Source organism: Bactrocera neohumeralis, chromosome 3 (genome assembly GCF_024586455.1).
Source record: "Bactrocera neohumeralis isolate Rockhampton chromosome 3, APGP_CSIRO_Bneo_wtdbg2-racon-allhic-juicebox.fasta_v2, whole genome shotgun sequence".
In the NCBI taxonomy this organism is placed as follows: Eukaryota; Metazoa; Arthropoda; class Insecta; order Diptera; family Tephritidae; genus Bactrocera; species Bactrocera neohumeralis.
This window is the reverse complement of record NC_065920.1, coordinates 57,227,372-57,250,471: the sequence shown is the minus strand read 5'-3', so window position 1 is coordinate 57,250,471 and position 23,100 is coordinate 57,227,372. Positions and strand designations below refer to the sequence as shown.

At 35.8% G+C, this 23,100-nt stretch overlaps 1 protein-coding gene across 26 annotated transcripts in view; it reads left to right on the top strand.

The window, feature by feature from the left end:
• LOC126753767 (hemicentin-1-like) overlaps positions 1–23,100 on the top strand; it is a 297,631-nt gene that overhangs the window by 21,021 nt on the left and 253,510 nt on the right. For 22 of the 26 annotated variants that reach the window (XM_050465454.1, XM_050465451.1, XM_050465453.1 and 19 more), the window contains exon 2: positions 7,248–8,377. The exons of 2 other annotated variants lie outside the window; for them this stretch is intronic. In XM_050465454.1, the coding sequence (XP_050321411.1) occupies positions 7,846–8,377 (532 nt within the window). In that variant the 5' untranslated portion in view covers positions 7,248–7,845. The remainder of the gene's footprint in view (positions 1–7,247; positions 8,378–23,100) is intronic. 2 more of the 26 variants (XM_050465440.1, XM_050465441.1) reach the window with 1 other exon arrangement.

The following is a 23,100-nucleotide window of genomic DNA, read 5'->3' as shown; positions in this document are numbered from 1 at the left end:
CCGAAAGGTCAATGACAAACTTTTTAAAAGATCATTCGCGTCTCAGAAAAGTGAAAGTATAATTGTTTCCAAAATCACTATATTTTTTCGAAAAACAGCATCGTGTTCACGTCTTTGAATCAACACTTTCCGACAACTAGGATGTCATCAAACATATTATTACTAGCAATGAGTTTTAAATCCATGCTTATGACCCGGAAACAGACGATAAATCCTCGAATATGGCAAAGGTGAGTCGAAGCTAAAAAAACTACGTCAAAGCAGATCAAAAATTAGGGTTATGTTAACACGTTTTTTCAGTTACCAGTATGTGGTGCACTACGCATTCTTTCCGACTGGCCAAATTGTCAAGAAAAAAACCTATTTGAGTGTTAAGCGTCGTTTGCGCGAAGCTATTCGTAAGCAGAGGCCGGAATTATAGCCGACAACTCTTGATTATTGCACAGTGACGTACTGCTATGGTTCTTTGTGCCGCTACCACCGTATTCTCCTGTCTTAGCTCCGTGTGTCTACTGGATATTCAGCAAACTAAAACAACCACTCCGGAGAAACCTTTTTGAGTCAATTGAAGATTGGCAAAAATGTTGGCACAAGTATATTTTTGGGGCCAAGAGGGATTACTTTTGGGTGATGACATAGAGCTTGAGGAACAAATTAAGAATTTTAAAATTATAAACAAGGTCTATAATAGGTCTTTAAGGAGCAGCGTAAAGCTCAAACACTTATCGAGTCCACTTCAGCGCAAGCGTGAAAAAAAGTGAGTTAAACCACCGCAATAGGGAGAGAAAAAAGTGTTAACTTCGATTGCTCCAAAATCCTAATACATTCAAGATGAATTTCTTATTCTTCTTCTTCTTAATTGGCGTAGACACCGCTTACACGATTATAGCCGATGAATTTCTTATGCTCGACAAAAATATTGATTTCAAAGTAAATATAACAACTCGAAATAGAAAAGTACTTCTGTTCCGAAACAAAAAAAACTTTTATACTAAATATCCATCAGACACTTTAGATCTCTTAAAGAAAAAGAGAATACTGCGTAAGAAATGTTAAATCACGCTATTTCCTTAATATAAAACAGAACTAAAGAATTTAACTTAAGCTTCTCAGCACCAAAATAAAGATATTTACAAATCAAAACATTTCTTATTATATTGAGAAATTAACGCCACATAAAAATACAGATTATTACCTTTGGGAAGCTGTAAGAATATTTGTAAACCAATATTGTCGAATACACCACTCAGAAAGCCAAACGGATACTGGGCCAAAAGCAACCAAGAAAATGAAAGTTTTTTCAGAAAAACTAATAGTAGATTTGAGACATAAAGGGCACTCGGCTTCGACTTGGTTACTGTTGATGTACTAAAAAATCTAAATCACAAAACATTAGCAAAGCTTATAGCGCTTACTTAAACCTCAGGTATATTGTCATGGAAGGTATCTAAAATAATTATGGTACAAAAACCTGGGAAAGCGCATATGAGGCCTCATCATTTCGTCCAATCTCACTGTTGCATATATTGTCCAAGCTATTTGAAGCAGTAGTTATAAGAAGACTTCAGAATATAGTTAAAGGAAAGGGTCTTATACCAATTCATCAATTTGGATTTGGATCTTAATTTACACAAGAGCTCAAGTTCATCAAATAACAATATATATAATAACACACCAAGTAAGTGTCCCGGGATCACTCTTGTACATATTTTTTACTAGCGACATGCTTACGTTGCAATACGACCGGCAAAAATGAAACTGAGTCGTCGAACAAAATGCAATCTTCAATCAATGAAATTGTAGAACGGACAGAGAAATGGTATATTAATTATTTTAAACGAGTTGAAGTATATCCATATAAACTACACTAACAATAGTGCTACATACATATATCCCCTTACATTTTAGGAATGAAACTTATACTCCACCACGGCGAAATATCTTGGTCATACCACGAGTGAAAAGTTGAAGTGCAAGGAGCACCAAAATCATTTGAATGGAATCGCGAGAAATGTAGTGCTCTCTTGCCGTCTCTTAGTCTTGCTTCACTTTTTATTATTTTAATCAGTTGAAGAGGTTGAAGGTCGTCCAGAACGAGGCATGTTTTCAACGACCTCTTGGCCGTTTTTGAGGGCTTTTTGCCACTCGTAGGCTTGTATTTTTGATAAAACTTAATCACCGTAAGCCTTTTCCAACATACGCAGCTATTCCGCAAATGAAATTTGGTTAGAAATACAAAATGTGAGATGAATTCTTTGTTCGATATTTTTTAATTTCATAACTTTGGTACGTTTCAATATAAACAAAAAAAAGTAACATTTATTTTGATCGATCAGTTTGAATGGCAGTTATATCTTATAGTGATCTGATTTGAAAAACATCACTTTTTACAAAAATTCATATCAAATTTCTTGAAGACACCTAGGCAAATAATATAGTTCTTTCATACAAGGCCTTGAGTTTGATAGGTCAGTTCTTTGGTAGTTATGTGCTATACTTGTTCAAAATCGGCCTTTCCAAGAAATGAGGAAATTCTTGCGGAAATTTCAGATAAACAACTTAAAAAATGAGGGACTATTTCGAGTACATACCCATATATGGACGGACATACTCACATACGAAAATGGTAAAATCGATTCAGCTCTTAATGCTGATCCTTTTTACATGTATATATAGGTTGTCAAAAAAGTCTTGCGGTATTTTCGCTAGTTGGCGCTGAAAGCACGTAGTTCTAGTTTTACCGCCGTTCTAGTCGCACCGGGTCATGCTATACCTTTTTGGAAAGCTCATTTTACGCGCTAACACGTGTTGATTGATTGTCGTTTCTTTTAAGTCGTTCGTGAGTTATAGCGTCGCAAACATGGAGCAAAATAAAGAGAAAATACGGCATATTTTACAGTACTACTACGATAAAGGCAAAAATGCATCTTAAGACGCCAATAAAATTTGTGCAGTTTATGAACCCTATACAGTTTCCATTTCCACCGCACAACGATGGTTTCAACGTTTTCGTTCTGGTGTAGAGGTGGTCAAAGATGCGCCACGCTCCGGAAGGCCTGTCGTCGAAAATTGCGATAAAATCGCTGAATTGGTCGAAAGAGACCTGCACAGTAGCAGCCGTAGCATCGGTCAAGAGCTGGGCATGAGTCATCAAAAATTCATTTCAATTTCAATATAAAAAAAAAATTCAATAAAAATACCGCAAGACTTCTTTGACAACCCATATTTCATAGGGTTTCCTATGTTTATTTTTGGATCGTGACAAGCTTTGTATTAAGTTTCCTTTCCAGGGTATCATAACTTGGTTTATATATATTAAATAATAAACATCTTTTGTGATTCAATGATTCTGAAGTTGAAATATATCGCTCTGAATTGATGATAAAGTAGATGAAAAACATTATCTTTTTTAACAACTTTCAAAATTCATGTTATAAACTTAGTCATTGCAAATAAAAATGTTGACAATTAACTTAAAGGTTGCTCAATTGTTAATCGCTGAATTTTATCCCAGTGTATTTGTGCATTCATTAACATATTACAACATCAACGCATCAGTGAAATCACTTAACGGTACTCTTTAATTTTCACAATAGTTCGAAGTGTAGTTAGAAGTATTAAAAAGAGGAACTGTAAAGCAAGTACCTAATTGAGCGTCGATTCCCTTTAAACAGCTTTTACGCGTATGCTCCTCACTGTGGTGCTCGTTTGGAAATATGGCTAAGCATTCAGGCTATAAATTAACACTTTGAAAATCAAACCAGCAAAGCTGTTCTGAGAAAAAGCTGGAAAAGTGGTGAGAATATAAGTAGCCGCAAATTTAGTCGCTAAGCAGCTTTCTCAACTTAAATTCCGCCTTTTAGTGAGTTAAAAAGCGTAAGAATGCATAAATATATGAACACGTATAATATATGTTTGTACAATCAGTTTGTATACATTTCCTCTTCCTGAAAGCTGCTTAACTTCTTGTAATGTTTCCTCTAGTTAAATGAACACTTCGCTGTAGTCTCTCTCTCTCTAATATGGCGTTGCGCTCAATCGTTAAATAAGTGAAAAATATCGATGCACAAGCGAGGAATATACTTGGCAGGTACTAGAATAAATAAAAAACTTATATAATCTTAATTTTCTAATTGATATTTTTTGAGGGGGAGAGGATCATAATACTTCCTCGCTACTTACCAAGTATTTTGGTTTATGAAACTAAATTAATATTAAGTTTTTAAGTCTAATGGCATGAAAATTGCTGCAAATATTACCATTTACCATACAATTTTTTAGTATGATTTGCCTTTGCTTCAAAACAGGTCTCAGTTTCGGCAACCACCTCTTCATTCGACGAAAATTTTTATCGAGTGAGCGTTTGTTTGAGATCTGAGAAAGGGAAATAATTGATGGGTACCAGATTTGGATAATACGGTGGACGCGGAAGCAATTCGAAGCACCATTCTTGGACTTTTGCCAACGTTTTGACTGACTTGTGACGCGGTGCATTGTCTTGGTGATACAGCACATTCTTTTTCTTGAAATGTGGTCGTTTTTCGGCGATTTTATTACTTTTTATCCACTTTCATAATAACAAAAGTTGCTTCATTCATCATGTTATACCTCAAAAACTAATAATCCAGCAGCTGCTAAATTCGTGTCCACGCCTTTTAAAGGCTAACTAAAAATTATATGGAATTGATTCTAGTGGCGTCATCTTTTACGACTTTTCAATTGACCTGTTGATTTTCCCAATTATCCTTATCTCTAATTTAGATCACTTAAATTTTTCTGCATATTCGCATTTTCTTGACATTTTGCCTCCAATACAACTTATCATTTGCTTCTTCTTCATGTTGGAATTTATCTGACACTCTCACAATTTCCCGTTCATACAGACGAATATACTTATGTACATATTCACAGCCTCACAGTCTTTCAGTGACATCAATTACCACTTTTAATGGTTCGCTATAGCACGCTCTTCGTCCTACTTGTACCGGTTCTTTCTCTATTGGATTTTACTTTCTCGTTAACATCTGTCAAATGACAATAAAACGTAAGCACCAAAACAATGCCATGCCATTCCACCTTTTTATGTGTTGTCAGGAATATTTTTCTTTCGCTTCTTATCTTATTATAAGCTAATTTTGTTTATGAAGTACAAATATATATTTAAATATTTGTTAATGTGCTTGTCACGGCCCCGTCGTCGTCGTGCTTCTGTTTAACCACAACCAACTCTTTCCAAATTTATATTCTTTTGTCTACTTATCACTTAACCATTATAACTTTTGCCGTTGTTTATTCGCTCCTTATCTCTATGATTTTTATTTATTTGTTCTTTTTTGTCACTGTTTGGCTTTTGTCGCTAGTTTGGAGTGGCATTCATTGTTCACTGTCAACTGTTCCATATTTATATTCTATGCTAAAATGTTCATTTCGTGTCCATTTAATTGTGTTTTTCTTTGTACCATTTTTGTGATGTGCTTATATTATCTTGATTGCCCAAATTGAATAACTATTCATATACCTGACTAAGTAACTTGAAAATCAAACAGCAGAAATCAGTTTGAATACAACAAAATAAACGAAAGAATTCGTTATTGTATAAAAGTAAGCTAAATATAATGATCCAATTTACAGTTTGTAAGAATAACAATCGCTTAATTTACAGCTATGTTAAGAAAAATCAAAAAAGTTTGTATTTTTTGGAACAACTACCTTCAGAAGGCTTCTTCAGTGATATAAAATACCACACGTTTTTGAAGATTTCTTGCATAAATTTTCACGATAACTCTGTAATATTAAAGATATGTGTTATAATGACACAGTCCTTGTGCGCTTCTAAAATTATCAAAAACTAAAAATACATTCTTAGAGTAAACAAAAAAAGTAAAAATAATAATAATTATTTATATAATATTACAAAAAAAAATCCTTAATTATATTATTGTGGGAAGTTTGATATGTAAAAAATCTGGCGAAAAACAGCTTACACTTCTCTCACAAAAATACAATCTTTGCAAGGCTGAGGTTTAAACTCTCGGCAGTCTTACCTTCCGCGAACCAGGATGCATAGCTTGGGCATTAGCCGCGTTAACAATGTCTAATAAGTCATAAGACTATATCGGTCAATATTTAAGTTAACTCTATGAAAATTACACGACGTATTTTGCTAACAACTTTGTATCTTTGTGTCAAAAATAGATAAAATTGGGCGAAAACTTGACTTACGCCTATATATCTAATATTCGGCTGATTTTACTCCAAATGATTTGTGGTTGTATGTGGGGTAACTTAATGAGCCTCAGGAAACATTTAATTAGTATGTGGCAAAAATAAATAAAATCGTGTCGATATTACCCCATCTCCCATATACTATATATAAAGATTTTCGTTTTCCTAACAAGCCTTATGACGAATAGTCGGTCAGTGTGTGAGTTATATTTAATATTATATACTTATATATAATTGCTTACATTCCGATCCTCTGGTTGACGTTTTACACCTTAAAGTATTTTTCTGGCTTTGACTCCTGCAAGTTGCAAGACTGTTCGGTAGCACCCTTCTTTACTTGCTATTTTTTGCTGAAACAATTAAAATTTACTTTTAAAACTAATATTCTGTTAAATTTTCAGGTATATGTAAGTATTAAAACTGCGCCAATTGTAACGATTTTCTGCAGCGTTTTCAAAAAAAATTTCAATTGCATTGCGCACTATAAATTGGTGCTGGATCATATGTAATCAAGAAATGAGGTTTATATATTTAAAAATAGCCTTGTAATGGTTCGTTCTAGGGGTTTTTCGAAATCTAATTTTTTCACTTTTAGGAAAAATAATCGGTTAAATTGTTACTTGCAACTGAAAAAGTTAAGTGTTTGAAACACTGAAAAGCAACGATTTTGGAACTTTCAATATAAAAAATTATAACACTCTCCTTTTCCTTAATTTAAAAAACTGGTATGTAACGGCATGGCTTGAGTTCATTTACTGTTCAGGAGCGACTGAAAAAATCAGCAATTGGCGCCTGTTTGCGAGCTTAATAAAAAACATTCACACGGTGATCACACCTAAGATCTGAACCATATAATTCTTTAAACGTTTAAACGATTTCAAATTTTTATTATATAATTAATTATTAGATGATTTCACTATACCATAAAGTTAATATATGTAGTATAAAAATATTTAGAATGTAATTATTAAACAAAATTTTATGCATAAATTTTCATCACATTTTTCTCTATCCTCTTGCAGATTTTGAGAGATATCATCAAAAGTGAAATAAAATTGCTTTAAGCGTGAAAGTGAAAGATAACTTCTATAGCAAATATGTTGTCTAAAAATTTTTTGAACAAAAGGCAACAAGACAATGAAACATAATAACAAATAAAAAACGCAGCCGAATCTATTTACATAAGAAATGTTTACCATTTCGTAAAAATTTTGCAAAATCTGAAATTGAAATATATTTATTATTTTTTCTTCAAGAGTGTTTAATATTAGCAAAATATGTACAATGAAATTATAAAAATAATGAATAAATGTAGAAATTGTGTATATAATAGCAAAAACCACTCACGGCAAAATATGCAACTAATTGTTATAGCGTGTTTTTCTATTAATTTCTAATTATTCGAAAATTAAACCCTAAAGTATATAAGCCAAGCAAAGATCATAGCTGCTTTACCATAACATCTTTGTCAGCAACGAAGCAGCAGACAAGTGAGTTACCATACAATGGATGCAAATAAATGCATATAATTGTAACAATTGCGGCAATAATAAAATTAATGCACAAAATACCATGAAAATATTTTGAAGTCGGCAAACGCGTAACGTAAAAAACTCTGAAATGGTCCAAGTAAAACTACCTTCGACCTGTACAACGAAATTGGCGAATATGATTGCCTTTGTGCAGGGTAGAATGCGAACGATGCTTTCTAAAGTGGCGAGAACGATAGCGAAAACAAGAACAACAAACACGACAAATACTACCAACATTGTACCGCAGCCAACGTGTATAATTAAAATGAAGCGAAAACGTAAAATACCAAAATTTTTGTTGTTTATTACCGCAATTTGTATTAACAGCTTCTGGCCAAGGTTTGGCGATGACGGAGATGCTGGTGGTAGTTTACTGCCGCTTGTCTGTGGCACGCATATGACCGTCACAGCTGGTGATACCATCGCACACACGTTCACCATCGAAATGCGTGGCCAAAATCACTATCACGATGGAGGTGGAGCAGGCGGAGTAGACAGTAGTGGCAGTTTGGAAAATATGGATTTGGAGAATATGGATATGCATGCCTTTGATCATGATGCTGGCATTGGTGGTGTACCAGAGGAGTCAGAGGAGCGCGATCATATCGCGCATCATTTTGGTAAGTTAGTTTCGCTACAACTCTCTCTCTAATTTAGTATTTATATAAGCATGTGTTAGTTTATATTAATTATATATAGTTCATTGTGAAGCTCCAAAAAACTCCAATAGCCGATCATAAAAGTTGACAAGATGCCTTAAGGCCAATACATATCTACTTAGGCATTTGATTTTTATTTCCAGCAGCCAGTTTAAGCCTTGATCTCGCAAAAGCTGGACAATTATGAAGGAAGTGTGGAGGTGTTCTTACCTCGTCTTTCAAACAGTTTCTACAGTTGAGAAATCAAAATTCTCAATCTTACAAGGTAGTCGCTATTATGGCGCCCAATTACCAATACTAAGGAGAGTCTAGCCTTACTGCGAGAAAAGGGCTTAGCGGACTTGCGACAACGCAAGAACCGATGATAGCATCTGATTTTTAAATGAATGCACGAAGAGAGCAAAGCACGCAGCGGTTCCCGTTATACTGATAGCGAGGATATAGTGCTTTTTATTCATTGGCAGCTGATCAGCTTTGCAATTAGCTGCAATTCGGATGCAGCCTCTAATTCATACTAATATTATCACAAAGTGATCAATGCCATTGCTAGAAGGTTCGAAATTCCTTAATCAGCCTTGAATGCATGGTTAGTGAGCTCTAGGCTAGTATCGTCGTCCTGCTATCAGTGTGAATTGATACTTCTCTAAAGAAAACTGCACTCCGCAGCAGTAAATCTGCCAGCACATTAATGGCAGCAGACGCGGCTTTGGAAAAAGCTAAATTAATCAGGAAGCTTGGAACTGATAGAGAGTTGCTGACAATTTACACATTCACCAACCTTCCTCCTAAATTTTGACCATCTAAGAGTTCACTGCCCCTCTCTTCCAACGACTTCTACCCACCTATATCTCCCTCGCATGTATTTGGACAGAGAAAATGCAGCCAGAGTTTGGTTTAGCCAATGAATGATCCAAAAGTTCATATACGTGTTAGAGTTGTTTCTGAAAAACAGTTTGCTATAGTCGTCGCAAATATCATTATATTATTCCGGTTTCTGCTATCTCTACAGTCCACTGTAACCTAATTACAATGAATGCACTTGACCGCACAGGCATATAGTTGACCAGAAGCAAAAAGACTGACAATTAAACAATTACAATTACAAATTCTACTGTCAGAAAGACATATGAAATAGGTTATATGTATTTATATACCCACACTGTTGCCTATATATACAATCGTTTTCATGAAAATAGTGGTGCAACAGCTTTTTATACCTGAATATACCGGCTTGCCGAGCCAACAAGTGTGATTATTTTGCTAGAATGGAGAATGAGAAAATCTGGTTACTTTTGCTCCATCGGATTTTTTATGACGAATTTTTGTACTTTCTAAAGAAAAATAAGATAATCACTAAAATAACAATACTTGTCGTTAGAGGTAGATAAATCGAAAAAATAATTATTAAATAGTAGCGATAAGTAAGTGTATTTAAGGAATTTAAAAATTTCGGATGAAAGTTTTTTGAAATCCCTTTCCCTTTTAGTGGGCAAAAGAAGACATTGTTCTATGAAGAAGCTTTAATTGGTAGGAAAGATAAGTAAAAAAAATTGATTTTCATTTTAGGTTAGAAAAATCAGAAAACACTAAAGAAAATAGCAGATATATGTAATATCAATTTCGGTTTGGAAATTAGGGATGCATTGAAGTAAACAGAAATTAGAAGCTTTTTATTAATTTTTCTTTTATAATTTTCCAGTTGACAATCTTCTTTATGCATCTACCTTGATACCTTTCTTCCTCATTTTTAGATTCTAACGAAATTGTTTTTTATCATAATTATTTAAATTATCCAAAAACGTATTTGGCTAACTTTATTCTTTAATTTTCAAAATTCAAATTTGGACTATCAGCAAAAAACTTTTCAAATTACACATTTCAAAATAGTCATAACTTTAAATAAAAGCTAAATTAACAGTAAAAACTGAACTTATGAACCAACAAGTAGATCATCTTTAAATGTTTCTACACAAAAATTCCGAAATTGTCTATAAATGTGACTAAATTAATATCCTTCTACGTTCAAGGCTTTGACAAATTTATATATCATTCGGAAATGGATAACGTACAAAATTCATTATTTCAATTTGACAAAATAACCTGGGCTTAGCTGTTTCTACTACCTTTCACTTCCCCTTATAAATTGTTGAGATTTCCGGAATTTGGCGACATCATTGTTTAATTTTTCAGACGAATTACTTTTGGAATACAAAGGGAGATTGTAATTGGTCATTTAGTAGACTTTAGATATTTTCAAGTTCGATTTTTATTAAAATCTTAAACTTTTCGCATAATTATACTCTCGCAACAATGTTGCTAAGGAGAGTATTACAGTTTGGTTCACATAACGGTTGTTTGTAAGTCCTAAAACTAAAAGAGTCAGATATAGGGTTATATATACCAAAGTGATCAGGGTGACGAGTAGAGTCGAAATCCGGATGTCTGTCTGTCCGTCCGTCCGTCTGTCCGTCCGTCCGTCCGTCCGTGCAAGATGCAACTTGAGTAAAAATTGAGATATCATGATGAAACTTGGTACACGTATTCCTTGTCTCCATAAGAAGGTTAAGTTCGAAGATGGGCAAAATCGGCCCACTGCCACGCCCACAAAATGGCGGAAACCGAAAACCTATAAAGTATCATAACTAAGCCATAAATAAAGATATTAAAGTGAAATTTGGCACAGAGGATCGCATTAGGAAGGGGCATATTAGGACGCAATTTTTTTGGAAAAGTGGGCGTGGCCCCGCCCCCTACCAAGTTTTTTGTACATATCTCGAAAACTACTATGGCTATGTCAACCAAACTCTACAGAATCGTTTTCTTCAGGCATTTCCATATACAGTTCAGAAATCGGATAATAACCACGCCCACCTCCCATACAAAGGTTATGTTGAAAATCACTAAAAGTGCGTTAACCGACTAACAAAAATCGTCAGAAAATTTTACGGAAGAAATGGCAGAAGGAAGCTGCACCCAGGCTTTTTTTAAAAATTGAAAATGGGCGTGGCCTCGCCCACTTATGGACCAAAAACCATATCTCAGGAACTACCCGACCGATTTCAATGAAATTCGGTAAATAATATTTTCTTAACACCCTGATGACATGTACGAAATATTGGTGAAATCGGTTAACAACCACGCCCTCTTCCAAAATAACGCTATTTTGTATTCCATCTGATGCCTTTTCTGTATAATACGAGTATATATGTACTTTAGGAACCAATGATGATAGCGGAATAAAACTTTACAAAAATACGGTATTTGAAAAATATGTAAATGACGTATAATGAAATCTCGATTATCACTTTATCATGCGAGAGTATAAAATGTTCGGTGACACCCCTACTTGTTGACTAATAAGATTGGTCAAAAATAAAAGAATCGCAAATATCAAAATAAAGAATGAATTCGTAATCCGGAAGCTTGAAATTTAATAAGATATTCTTCTTCTTCTTCTTCATAATTGGCGTAGGCACCGCTTACGCGATTATAGCCAGTCGTTTCTTCTCTTCGCTACGTGGCGCCAATTGGATATCCCAAGCGAAGTCAGGTCCTTCTCCACTTGGTCCTTCCAACGGAGTGGAGGTCTTCCTCTTCCTCTGCTTCCCCCGGCGGGTACTGCGTCGAATACTTTCAGAGCTGGAGTGTTTTCATCCATCCGGACAACAAGACCTAGCCCTAGAGAGAGGACTTTACTTTTCAATTGCCTACTCAGTCCGAAGTAGCACCTGTTGGAAAGAGCAATCCTGCGTTGGATTTCCAGGCTGACATTGTTGGTGGTGTTAATGCTGGTTCCTAAATAGACGAAATTATCTACAACTTCAAAGTTTTGACTGTCAACAGTGACGTGAGAGCCAAGTCGCGAGTGCGACGACTGTTTGTTTGATGACAGGAGATATTTCGTTTTGCCCTCGTTTACTACCAGACCCAGATATCAATATCATCGGTATACGCCAGCAGCTGTACACTCTTATAGAAGATGGTACCTTCTCTATTTAGTTCTGCAGCTCGAACTATTTTCTCCAAAAGCAGGTTGAAGAAGTCGCACGATAGGGTGTCGCCTTGTCTGAAACCTCGTTTGGTATCGAACGGCTCGGAGAGGTCCTTCCCGATCCTGATGGAGCTTTTGATGTTACTCAACGTCAGTTTACACAGCCGTATTAGTTTTGCGGGGTTACCAAAAATTCAGACATCGCGGCATAAAGGCAGCTCCTTTTCGTGCTGTCGAAAGCAGCTTTGAAATAGACGAAGAGGTGGTGTGTGTCGATTCTTCTTTCACGGGCGCATGGTGAATATCTGGTCGGTTGTTGATTTTCCAGGTCTGAAACCACACTGATAAGGTCCAATCAGTTTGTTGACGGTGGGCTTTAATCTTTCACACAATACGCTCGATGGAACCTTATACGCGATGTTGAGGAGGCTAATCTCACGGTAGTTGGCGCAGATTGTGGGGTCTCCTTTTTTATGGATTGGGCATAGCACACTTAAATTCCAATCGTTGGGCATGCTTTCGTCCGACCATATTTTACAAGGAAGCTGATGCATGCTCCTTATCAGTTCTTCGTCGCCGTGTTTGAATAGCTCGTCCGGCAATCCATCGGACCCTGCCGCTTTGTTGTTCTTAAGGCGGGTAATTGCTATTCGAACTTCTTCCCGGTTGGGCAATGGAGCGTCTGCTCCATCGTCATCGATTGGGGATTCGTGTTCTCCGTCTCCTGGTGTTGTGCATTCACTGCCATTCAGCAGGCTGCAGAATTGTTCCCTCCATAATTTAAGTATGCTCTGGGCATCGGTGACTAGATCAAATTTGGGGGTTCTACAAGAGTATGATCTGGTTTTGAAACCTTCTGCAAGCCGCCGCATTTTTTCGTAGAACTTTCGAGCATTACCCCTGTCGACCAGCTTATCAAGCTCTTCGTACTCACGCATTTCGGCCTCTTTCTTTTTCTGTCTGCAAATGCGTCTCGCTTCCATCTTCAACTCTCGGGATGTTTTACATCCCGCACGTGTTGTGGTCGATCGTAACGTTGCGAGGTAGGCAGCCTGTTTTCTCTCCGCTGCGACACGACACTCCTCGTCGTACCAGCTGTTCTTTTGCACTTTCCGAAAACCAATGGCTTCAGTTGCAGCTGTACGTAAGGAATTTGAAATGCCGTCCCACATTTCCCTTATACCGAGTTGTTGACGAGTGCTCTCAGAGAGCAGGAGTGCAAGCCGCGTAGAAAATCGTTCGGCTGTCTGTTGTGATTGCAGCTTCTCGACGTCGAACCTTCCTTGTGTTTGTTGGCGTGCGTTTTTTACTGCACAGATGCGGGTGCGAATCTTAGCTGCAACAAGATAGTGGTCCGAGTCGATGTTAGGACCTCGGAGCGCACGCACATCTAAAACACTGGAGACGTGTCTTCCGTCTATCACAACATGATCGATCTGGTTGGTAGTTTTTCGATCCGGAGACAGCCATGTAGCTTGATGAATCTTTTTATGCTGGAATCTAGTACTACAGATAACCATATTGCGGGCCTCGGCGAAGTCAATCAGCCTCAACCCATTTGGGGAAGTTTCGTTGTGGAGCCTTTCATTGGGGGTGTTTTTTTACGTGGCGGGTCCCAAACCCAGCGCACAACCCTATGTAGGGGTTGTTTCGCCTTCTCACATTAGCTCGCTTTCGAACGGATGTTCTTAGGCTACCCAGCGGATACTTGGTCAAAGACCGGAAGTAGTGAGCTGCTTGAGCCATGTGTAAAAGAATCGTTTCTGGCCACTCCCAAGTGAATGGCGATCAGAGAACTTTCCTCACTTGCGTGAACTTCTACACATGACTCCATCCTCCAAGATATTCAGGGCAATAAAAAACAAGATTTTTGTAGATCCTTAAGATAATTTAGACTGGTCTATTACAACCCTAACAAATCGTATGAGACTATTTTAATATTTAAAGATAAGTAGTCCCCAGAAAGTCCCTCTTTTGACGAATAAACAAGTGGCTGCGACAAGTTTCGCAAAAGAATAACATTCCAGGCACACTACGAAAACTGTTAATCACTATGGTCTGAACATTATGGAATGTGTTTGATTTTCGTACTAAGGTGGCGGTCCTTTACATTTGATTTATGGATGACCTCATGGACCATGCAGTGTATGTGAACCTGTGGAAAGAATTTACTTTAATATCAAGTACGGACCTGAATTCAATCGAAAATTTATGGGAATATGCTAAGTGAGTTGCGTTAACAGCAAATCCATCAACTAAAACACTACTTTGGTTAGTGGTATTGAAGGCATAGGCAACGTCGCTGAATAGATGTATGAAAAAATAAAGACTTTGCAACCAATTACCAGTTAATTGAAAAGATTTTTTTTTTGAAATTATATTTTTCTACCCGAGTTTTTTTTCTGTTTTTCTTCCAACAAAATAAAGAAAACTATTTTCGTAAACAGACAATTTTCTAAGTTTTTTTAAATAAATCCTATTGGATTCGTGTGTGTACTTTTAACTTCTTGTTTTGTTCTACAGTTAGAATTTACCAACACTGCTACTTTCGTCAACATAGCTGTACATCTGTGTGGGTTTATCTGCATTAAAGGATTGCCGCAAAAAAAAAATACTAGACCGCAGAATATGAGAGTGTCTAACTGTTTGCATTTAGCTTTTGTCTGCACGTGTAAACGTTTACTGAGCGGCGGTTGAATAAAATTTAAAATTATTTAATCTTTTGTTTTACATTGTTTCACAGCATTATCAATGGCCTGTAAAAATGGCTAGTCGGCTGGTCACTTCACAATGGCATTAATGTAATCACCTGACCACAGTAATGTATCTATAAGCGGGAGTTGGTATATGACACTATTTGTCACTGTAGTATTTCAAGACTTAAAAAATGCAAATAAAGGTATTATTTGTGTGTGGAGCAATTCGAAATATAAAATTTTCAAATTTGTATGTATACATATATTTAAAGAATGCTCCATTTTTTATGCCGGATAAGTCGATTTAGTAATGTCCATCTTTCTGCCCCTCTGTCTATATATATTTGAGTTGCCATGCAAAGGGAATGATAAAAATTAAGTTCTTATTAGGAATATTTTCTACAGGGTTTGTTTGAAAAGTAAAAGGACTTAGTCGATTAACAAAAATTTATTGAACAAATCATTACAATTCTTTAAAAGTTTTCAAAATAGGCTCTGTCTGCATCAATGCAGCGCTGCCAACGATATTACCAAGCATTGAAGGCGTCACGGAAGGCATTCTCCTATATAACCTTCAGAGCCGAGGTGCACACTGCTTGGATCCACTCTGTCGTCTCAAAATGCTTGTCTTTCATCGACATTTTCAGGCAAATTAAGGCTGTGATTACGTTATTTAAAAATTGGGAGTCACTTTCTCACATGCTCAAATTTTCTTGTCATACTGCCACTCGCCGCAATTTCTGGTCATCAATAAGCGCTTTTGGGACCATCGTCCCACACACCTTGCGCATGTTCAAGAGCTCCGTCACAATGTCTTGAATCACAGATTTATATATATTCAACATCTGGGCAATTTGGCGAATACTTAGTCGACGGTCTGAGTTAAAAACTATGTCCGCATTTGTCAAAGTCGAAGGTCTCCCAGTACGGTCTTCATCAGCAGCCTCTTCTCTGCCCTCCCAAAATGACTGGTGCCACCAAAACACACCACTTCTTGCTAAAAAAACACATAGGTAAGCCTGCTTCATCATATCAACCGTCTCTGTCTCAGAGTGTCCGATTTTCACACTAAATTTAATTGTGTACCTCTGCTCTAACGAACGCTGCACTTTTGGCTTGCATCACTCACAGCAACACGTCGCACTTAAATATTGTCCTGACTTTCCTAGTGCTCGGAGACAACTAACCAGCCGCTCGTTCGTTGGCTAGAAACACTCTCTACCGAATCCAGACGGTGCCCGCACTCTTCAAAGTACAATCGCGGCGGAAGAAAATCAGTCTTATTATTTTTCGGACAAACCGTGTACATGCTTTTTCAAATATATAGTATATGCCAAAATATCGTCAGATTTAACGGATTGCATGACTATGACCTACGAACAGTTGATGATACAAATAAAGATTAAGTCGCATTGGCAAGAACTTGAAGAAATGAAGTTTTCTACATGGACAAAGAACAAGCAACTATAATATCATTTTAATGTGTCACGACTTGTTTTAACGGTTTTAAGTTTTATCAGAGGTTTCTAGTACACATTTCCCCCCCCAAACTTTCACAGTTTTAAAGCGAATGCAATAGCAAGTGGGAAATGAAAATGCTTTATTTGGCTGAATATAGTAAGTGAATAAACTAGTGACTGCACAAGTGATATGTGGATGTTGAAAACAAGTGATGAAAATAAACACATCATACATATATTTATTCAAAAAAAAATTTTTACAACAGTGCAGTGTATTTAACAAATATCACTCTAATAAATACTTAACAACATCTCTGTAATATAAACGCAGTGTCTAAAATTGCAAGTTACGTATACGCCATGTATAACATCATCGTGAAAATTTATGTATTTTGTGCATTTACAGTAGCTTTTTTGATTACTTTCTACATACTACAAATAACCCTAAGGCAGTAAACTATGCCTTAAAATACTTAATTATTGTACACCCTATTACAACAACAATTATCAATACAATAAATCTTGCTCAAATTGTTCGAAACGCATATATCCATTAAATGGAATTAAATAAAAAGAGAACTAAAAACAAAACCAATTACCTGTATTACTTGGTATGACTCAATATACTACTTAGTATCCAAAAGCATCGACCATTGGGAGTAAAAATTAATAAAATCATTAATATTGTATAAGATTTGTATACTCTTGCAACTTTTTGCTACTTTTGTTCATCTATCGCTTGCAGGTAACACCTAAAACTATTCAAGATAGATAAAGGGTTATTAATATACATAAATGTATAAATGATCAAGATGAATAGACGAGTTGAAGTCAGGGTGACTATCTATCTATTCGACCGCCCGTGCAAGCTGTAACTTGAGTCAAAATTAAGATATCTTGCTGAAACACGATATGCGCGTTCCTTGGCAAAATTAAGAGTTCGTAAATGGGCGTCACACGCCATTCCCACAAAACACCATTAACCAAAAACTTATAAAATGCGATTACTAAGGACTAAATTAAGATATAAAACTCTAATTTGGCGCAAGGGATCACAGTAGAAAAGGGCAATGGTACTGTTAAAAACTACTAAAAACGCCATAAATCAATAACTAAATAAGCAAGAGACATTAAATTTTAACACCGAGATTGCATGAGAGAGCTTTATGGAAGCCGGTGTGAAAACTGGACGATGGGCGTGGCATCATAAATGGGTTAAATCGGGTCAAAACTTCCCTTAGCCTCCTTATACCTAATATAAAGATTTTCGAACTTCCAAGTGACTTTGTACCGCATATACCGGGCAATGCGTGAGTTATCTCATAACAGTTAATCTTTGTGCCTAAAAGAAATAAATTTGAGCGAAAACTTGACTTAGCCCCCATATAATTAATATCAGGATTTTCTAACATCCAACTGACTTTACTCCATATGATTGTTTATTAGTATATGGCATGTTAATAGTATATGGTATTGAAAAAAATATGTAAAATCGGGTCGTTACTATCCCAAGTAACACATACTATATATAATGATTTTCTTTGTTTTAACAAACCTTAGAAATCTCAAGAAATTTTATTTGCTACAAAAAAGGTCCGAGGTCAAAATCGCTATCATTATTACTTCTCGAGATATTCAGCTTTTTAAGTAAAGCTGTATGGAATTTTCATAGCTTTTTTATTACATACCCTCTATGAAAATTCTATAAAGCCTTACCTAAAAAGCCGAATATCTCGAGAAGTAGTAATGATAGCGATTTCGGCCTGTATATATATGTATATATAAAATTGCTTGGATTCCGATCTTCTGGTTGGCGGTCTACATCTTAAGATATTTCCCTGGCTTTGATTCATGCAAGTTGCAAGAGTATAAAATGTTCGGTTGCAATCGAACTTAGCCTTTCTTTACACGTTATATTTGCAGTTTAATATCAACAACTTAAGCCACTTAACTGACCAAAATATTTTGTGAATCTTTTATCTCCGTAACGTACACGCACATCGGCAGAGTAAATATTTATTCTTCATGCCTGAATTGCATCTAACCGATTATAAACTAACATGTGTACATAAATGAACACATCTATAGTGTATATAAACACATTTATGTGTTCGTTATTTCCCAAGTTTAATTTGTTTTTGCAAAAGCTCCGGATGTTTCTGTTTTTATTCTCTTAGCTTGCAATTTAAACCATGTCCTAATATCTATAAGAAACGAAAATATTAGAATTCAGAAGAATTCGGCACCTCTCGTATTCGTATATTTGTATAAGTATAGGTATACTGGTATGCATTTAAATAAATGTATGTTTTTCTTAAATAAATTTCGAGTTTATGTTTATAAGAGCACAGGATATTTCACATCGCATGTGTCGAGAGGAGTTGCAGATATTTCAACTAGTAGCAAAATTCTATTAAAACTGACAAAGACGAATTACATTTGTGGGGGTAATACAATGAACTCACAAAATAGATTTCTACAATTAATATATCTACCATCATATGCACGGACTTAAATATTAACAGGGTTTTCCAATAAGAGGTATATGATTTCTTTGAAAACAAACAACTGGCAGTTAAGGAAGTTCAATTGCGTTGAGGTGCAATCAACGTAGTTAAATTACAAATATAACATCATTCAAATTGGCTCCGCTTCTCGAGTACATTTTCCATTATATAAAATCGTATGCCTTGAATATGATTTCCAAAGCTTGAAAAGAGTGTGGTTTATTGCAAAAATCAGTGGTTTCAAATAACCCCAACAAAAGTAGTCTAATGGTGTTAAATAACAACTTCTTTGAGGCCACTTAATGTCACAATTTCTAGATATAATCGAACTCACAAACTTTTATCGGAATAACTCGGTTGTTGCACGTGATGTATGGCGCGTAGCTCCGACTTGTTGGCACCAGATGTTGTCAAGATCAAGCACTTGCAATTGCGGACAAAAAAGGTGAATTATCATCGACCTATGTCGCTCTCCATTAACAGTAACGATGTCACCAGCTTCATTTCGTCCGTCCATCAGACCAGAAATGCTCATAAATAATTTGCCAATTATTTTCGCATCAGAATCGAAAGTTTTCTCTATTTACCGCATCACTCAGAGGGAAATGTGCCTCATCGAGGAAAATGATTTTCTTAAAAAAATCGTTCTTGTTTTCAATTTATGCCAAGTCAAAATCAGCAATTACTCAATATTTTCTGTGGTTCACTGGCTTAAGCTCTTTAGTGAAAACAATTTTTTATGGATGCAAGCTAAAATCTTTTCTCAAAATCCGTCAGGTTGTGGTTTGAGACGGCCCGACTTCTAAAGTAACATAACAAGGTTGATGGGATCATCATATGCTGTCAATTTACGGCTGGTCCTTAAAAAGACATTGTTATGGTAACTGAAAAATTATAAAATACATTTTTCTTAACCCTAGAACACACACCCAGAAAATACCACGTAAACACACACCCGGGATACGTTTGTACCCGGGACCTTATTTAATGCTAATTCAACCGATTTCTATGATTTTTTTTTTTGAAATGTATATTTTAATGTATAACAAGTATTTTGTCTTTTGTTTCATTCGAATATTCCTACTGGTTCCAGCGATATGGGCAAATAAAGTCAGGACATGCAACAGTGGATTTTTGTTTTTGTTGTTATCCTGATAAATGCAAAACAAAATAATATACTTGAAGAGTAACAACGAATACACATTTTGGTTTTCATTTCATTGAAATATTCTACCTGGTTCAAAAGATATGTGCAAAAAGGTCGCGCAAGGTATGGGTACGTACCAGTGATCTGCAGTGAATACTTGGCTTATGAATACACTCTCATATTCATGAATCACCCCCAATATTCACTCACACTTGCTCTCACTAAAAATATTATCTTCTCACAATCACATGGCTTGCTTGTGTAATAATGAGTGTGAATATGTCTCACAATCACTTATCGCTCACACTTGGCTTGGCTTGCTTCTCTGTATACAATTGTTTGAGCTATTCGTTGCTTACCATTAGATGAGTTGAAAGGCTCATGAATACATTCACTAATAAGTGGCTCATTGTTTATTCATGAATACATTCACAAATTCCGTGCCTATTCAAAATATATTTTATACCTACGCGGAGGGGTTTTAAAAGGAACGAAACGCGCGATTGTAGTGACGTCAAAACTGAAACTTCTTTGTTTATTATCCTTTTATTGAATTATTTTCTTAAGCTTTATCTTACATTCTAGAAATTGGAGAGCATAGGTAGATGAGTCCCTGAAGTTTATACCTACGCGGAGGGGTTTTAAAAGGAGCGAGTGAGTCTATTGACTTCGTAAAAACTACAAAACTGAAACTTATTTGTTTCTTATCCTTTTATTCAATTATTTCTTAAGCCTAAATGCAAAGCTTTATCTTACATTTTAGAAAATGAAGAGCTTAGGTAGATGAGTCCCTGAAGTTTATACCTACGCGGAGGGGTTTTAAAAGGAACGGGTGAGTTTATTGACTTCGTAAAAACTACAAAACTGAAACTTCTTTGTTTCTTATCACAAATTCCATCTTCACCAATTACTTCAACATCAAATACGTCTTCACCTGCAAATGACCTGAACTTCTTTTTTTCAAATATTTCAAACATGGGCGCGCAGGAACGTATCGAAGATGAGATAGATCGATATTTTACAGAAAGAATACAATTTGATAACGACTTTGACGCAATTCAATGGTGGAAGCAACATAAAGCTAACTTTCCAAGCATATCAAAACTTGCACTTAAAATATTAACTATACCTGCAAGTAGTGCGGCGTCTGAACGTGTATTTTCCTTGGCAGGCAATTTAATAACTGATAAAAGAAATCGACTTGCACCCAAAACCGTAGATAAAATAATATTCCTGAATTCAATATTTAAGACTAACTAATATGGCAATAAGACCTTAGAAACTTAAAAAAAAAAATATACAATGATATTGAGAAGTAATTTTGTGCAATACCTCAATCTTAATATATATTTAGAAGCTATACTTATAATATATACTTGTATCTTTGGAGTTGAATCTTATGTATGTACATAAATCTTGAAGTAAATTTTATGCTTATAATTTTTATTTTTTACCGAAATTAACTGAAGTTTGTTATTTAGTTTTTTTGATAATATATGTATTTTAATTCTTTACTGAATTATCATTTTATAAAATAAAATGTAATATTATAAGGATTAATAATGTACTTATGCCAGTTTTTATTTCATTATATCTGATGTAATGGACGAAGTGGCTTGCGCACAGTTGAGCTTCTTCGCACAAGTGTTTTGTATTCATGAATGTCAGAGAATCCTAAGCAAAGATTCATAAGTATTGTGAGCTCATGAGCAAACACTTGTGAATATATGCTTCATACAAGCTAAGCAGCTCACAAGCCAAAACTCTCTCTCTCATAATTGTAAGTGAGCACTATTCACACTTATACTCATTCCGTGAATAATTTTCTTGCTTCATACTCAATTTTTCGCAAGTGGCTCAAAGTTGTGTTTAACTCATTCACTGCAGATCACTGGTACGTACATAGGTAGCAATACACTGGCACGTGATGGTACTGAGTGGATGAAAGAACCAAATGTAAGTCGTCAGGTACTCAGACAAAATATTATAAGAGAACGTTCTGGACCAGCTAGATGCACTGAAATGTTGTCAATAGAGCAAACATTCAAATGTTTCATGAACGTTGAAATGGCTGATATAATTATGCGCCACACAAATAAGTTAGCAAAAGAAACTTATAATGCTTACAACAATGCGCATCCAAACAGAACTCCTAAGACATGGACGCCTGTGTCAATAACAGAGCTATATGCATTTTTGGCATACTTATTATGACTGGTGCGAACCATAGCAATGGAGAACAACTGTTTCTGTTCGATATTGCGGTTCCTAAGATTTGACGAAAAAAACACTCGTGCAACACGCTTACTAACTGATAAAGCAGCACCGATCAGTGAGTTGTGGACGATGATGAACAATAATCTTGCTGCACATTACAAGCCCAGCTCATACTTGACGATTGATGAACAATTATTTCCTTACCGTGGACGCACACGGTTTACGCAGTACATACCATCAAAACCTGCTAAATATGATGTCAAGGTTTGGTGGATTTGCGATGCCACAAATGCATATCCACTGCATGGACAAATATATACTGGCCAATCAGAAACTGGTAGGGAAACGAACCAAGGCGAACGAGTGGTGAAGGATTTGTCTGCCAAATTCCAAGGAAGTGGCCGAAACATTACAATGGACAATTTGTTTACGACCTTGCCAGTTGTAGAACTGCTTCTCACCTGGAAACTCACGATCGTTGGAACTTGAAGCAGAACAAAAACAGGAGAATTGGTTCAACGACATTTGGCTTCAAAAATAATGTGACAATGTGCTCGTATGTTTCCAAAAAAAATAAAGCAGTAATTTTGCTTTCGACCATGCATAATGATGCTGAAATAGCTGACAGTGGGAAACCTGAAATAATTGAATATTATAATCATACCA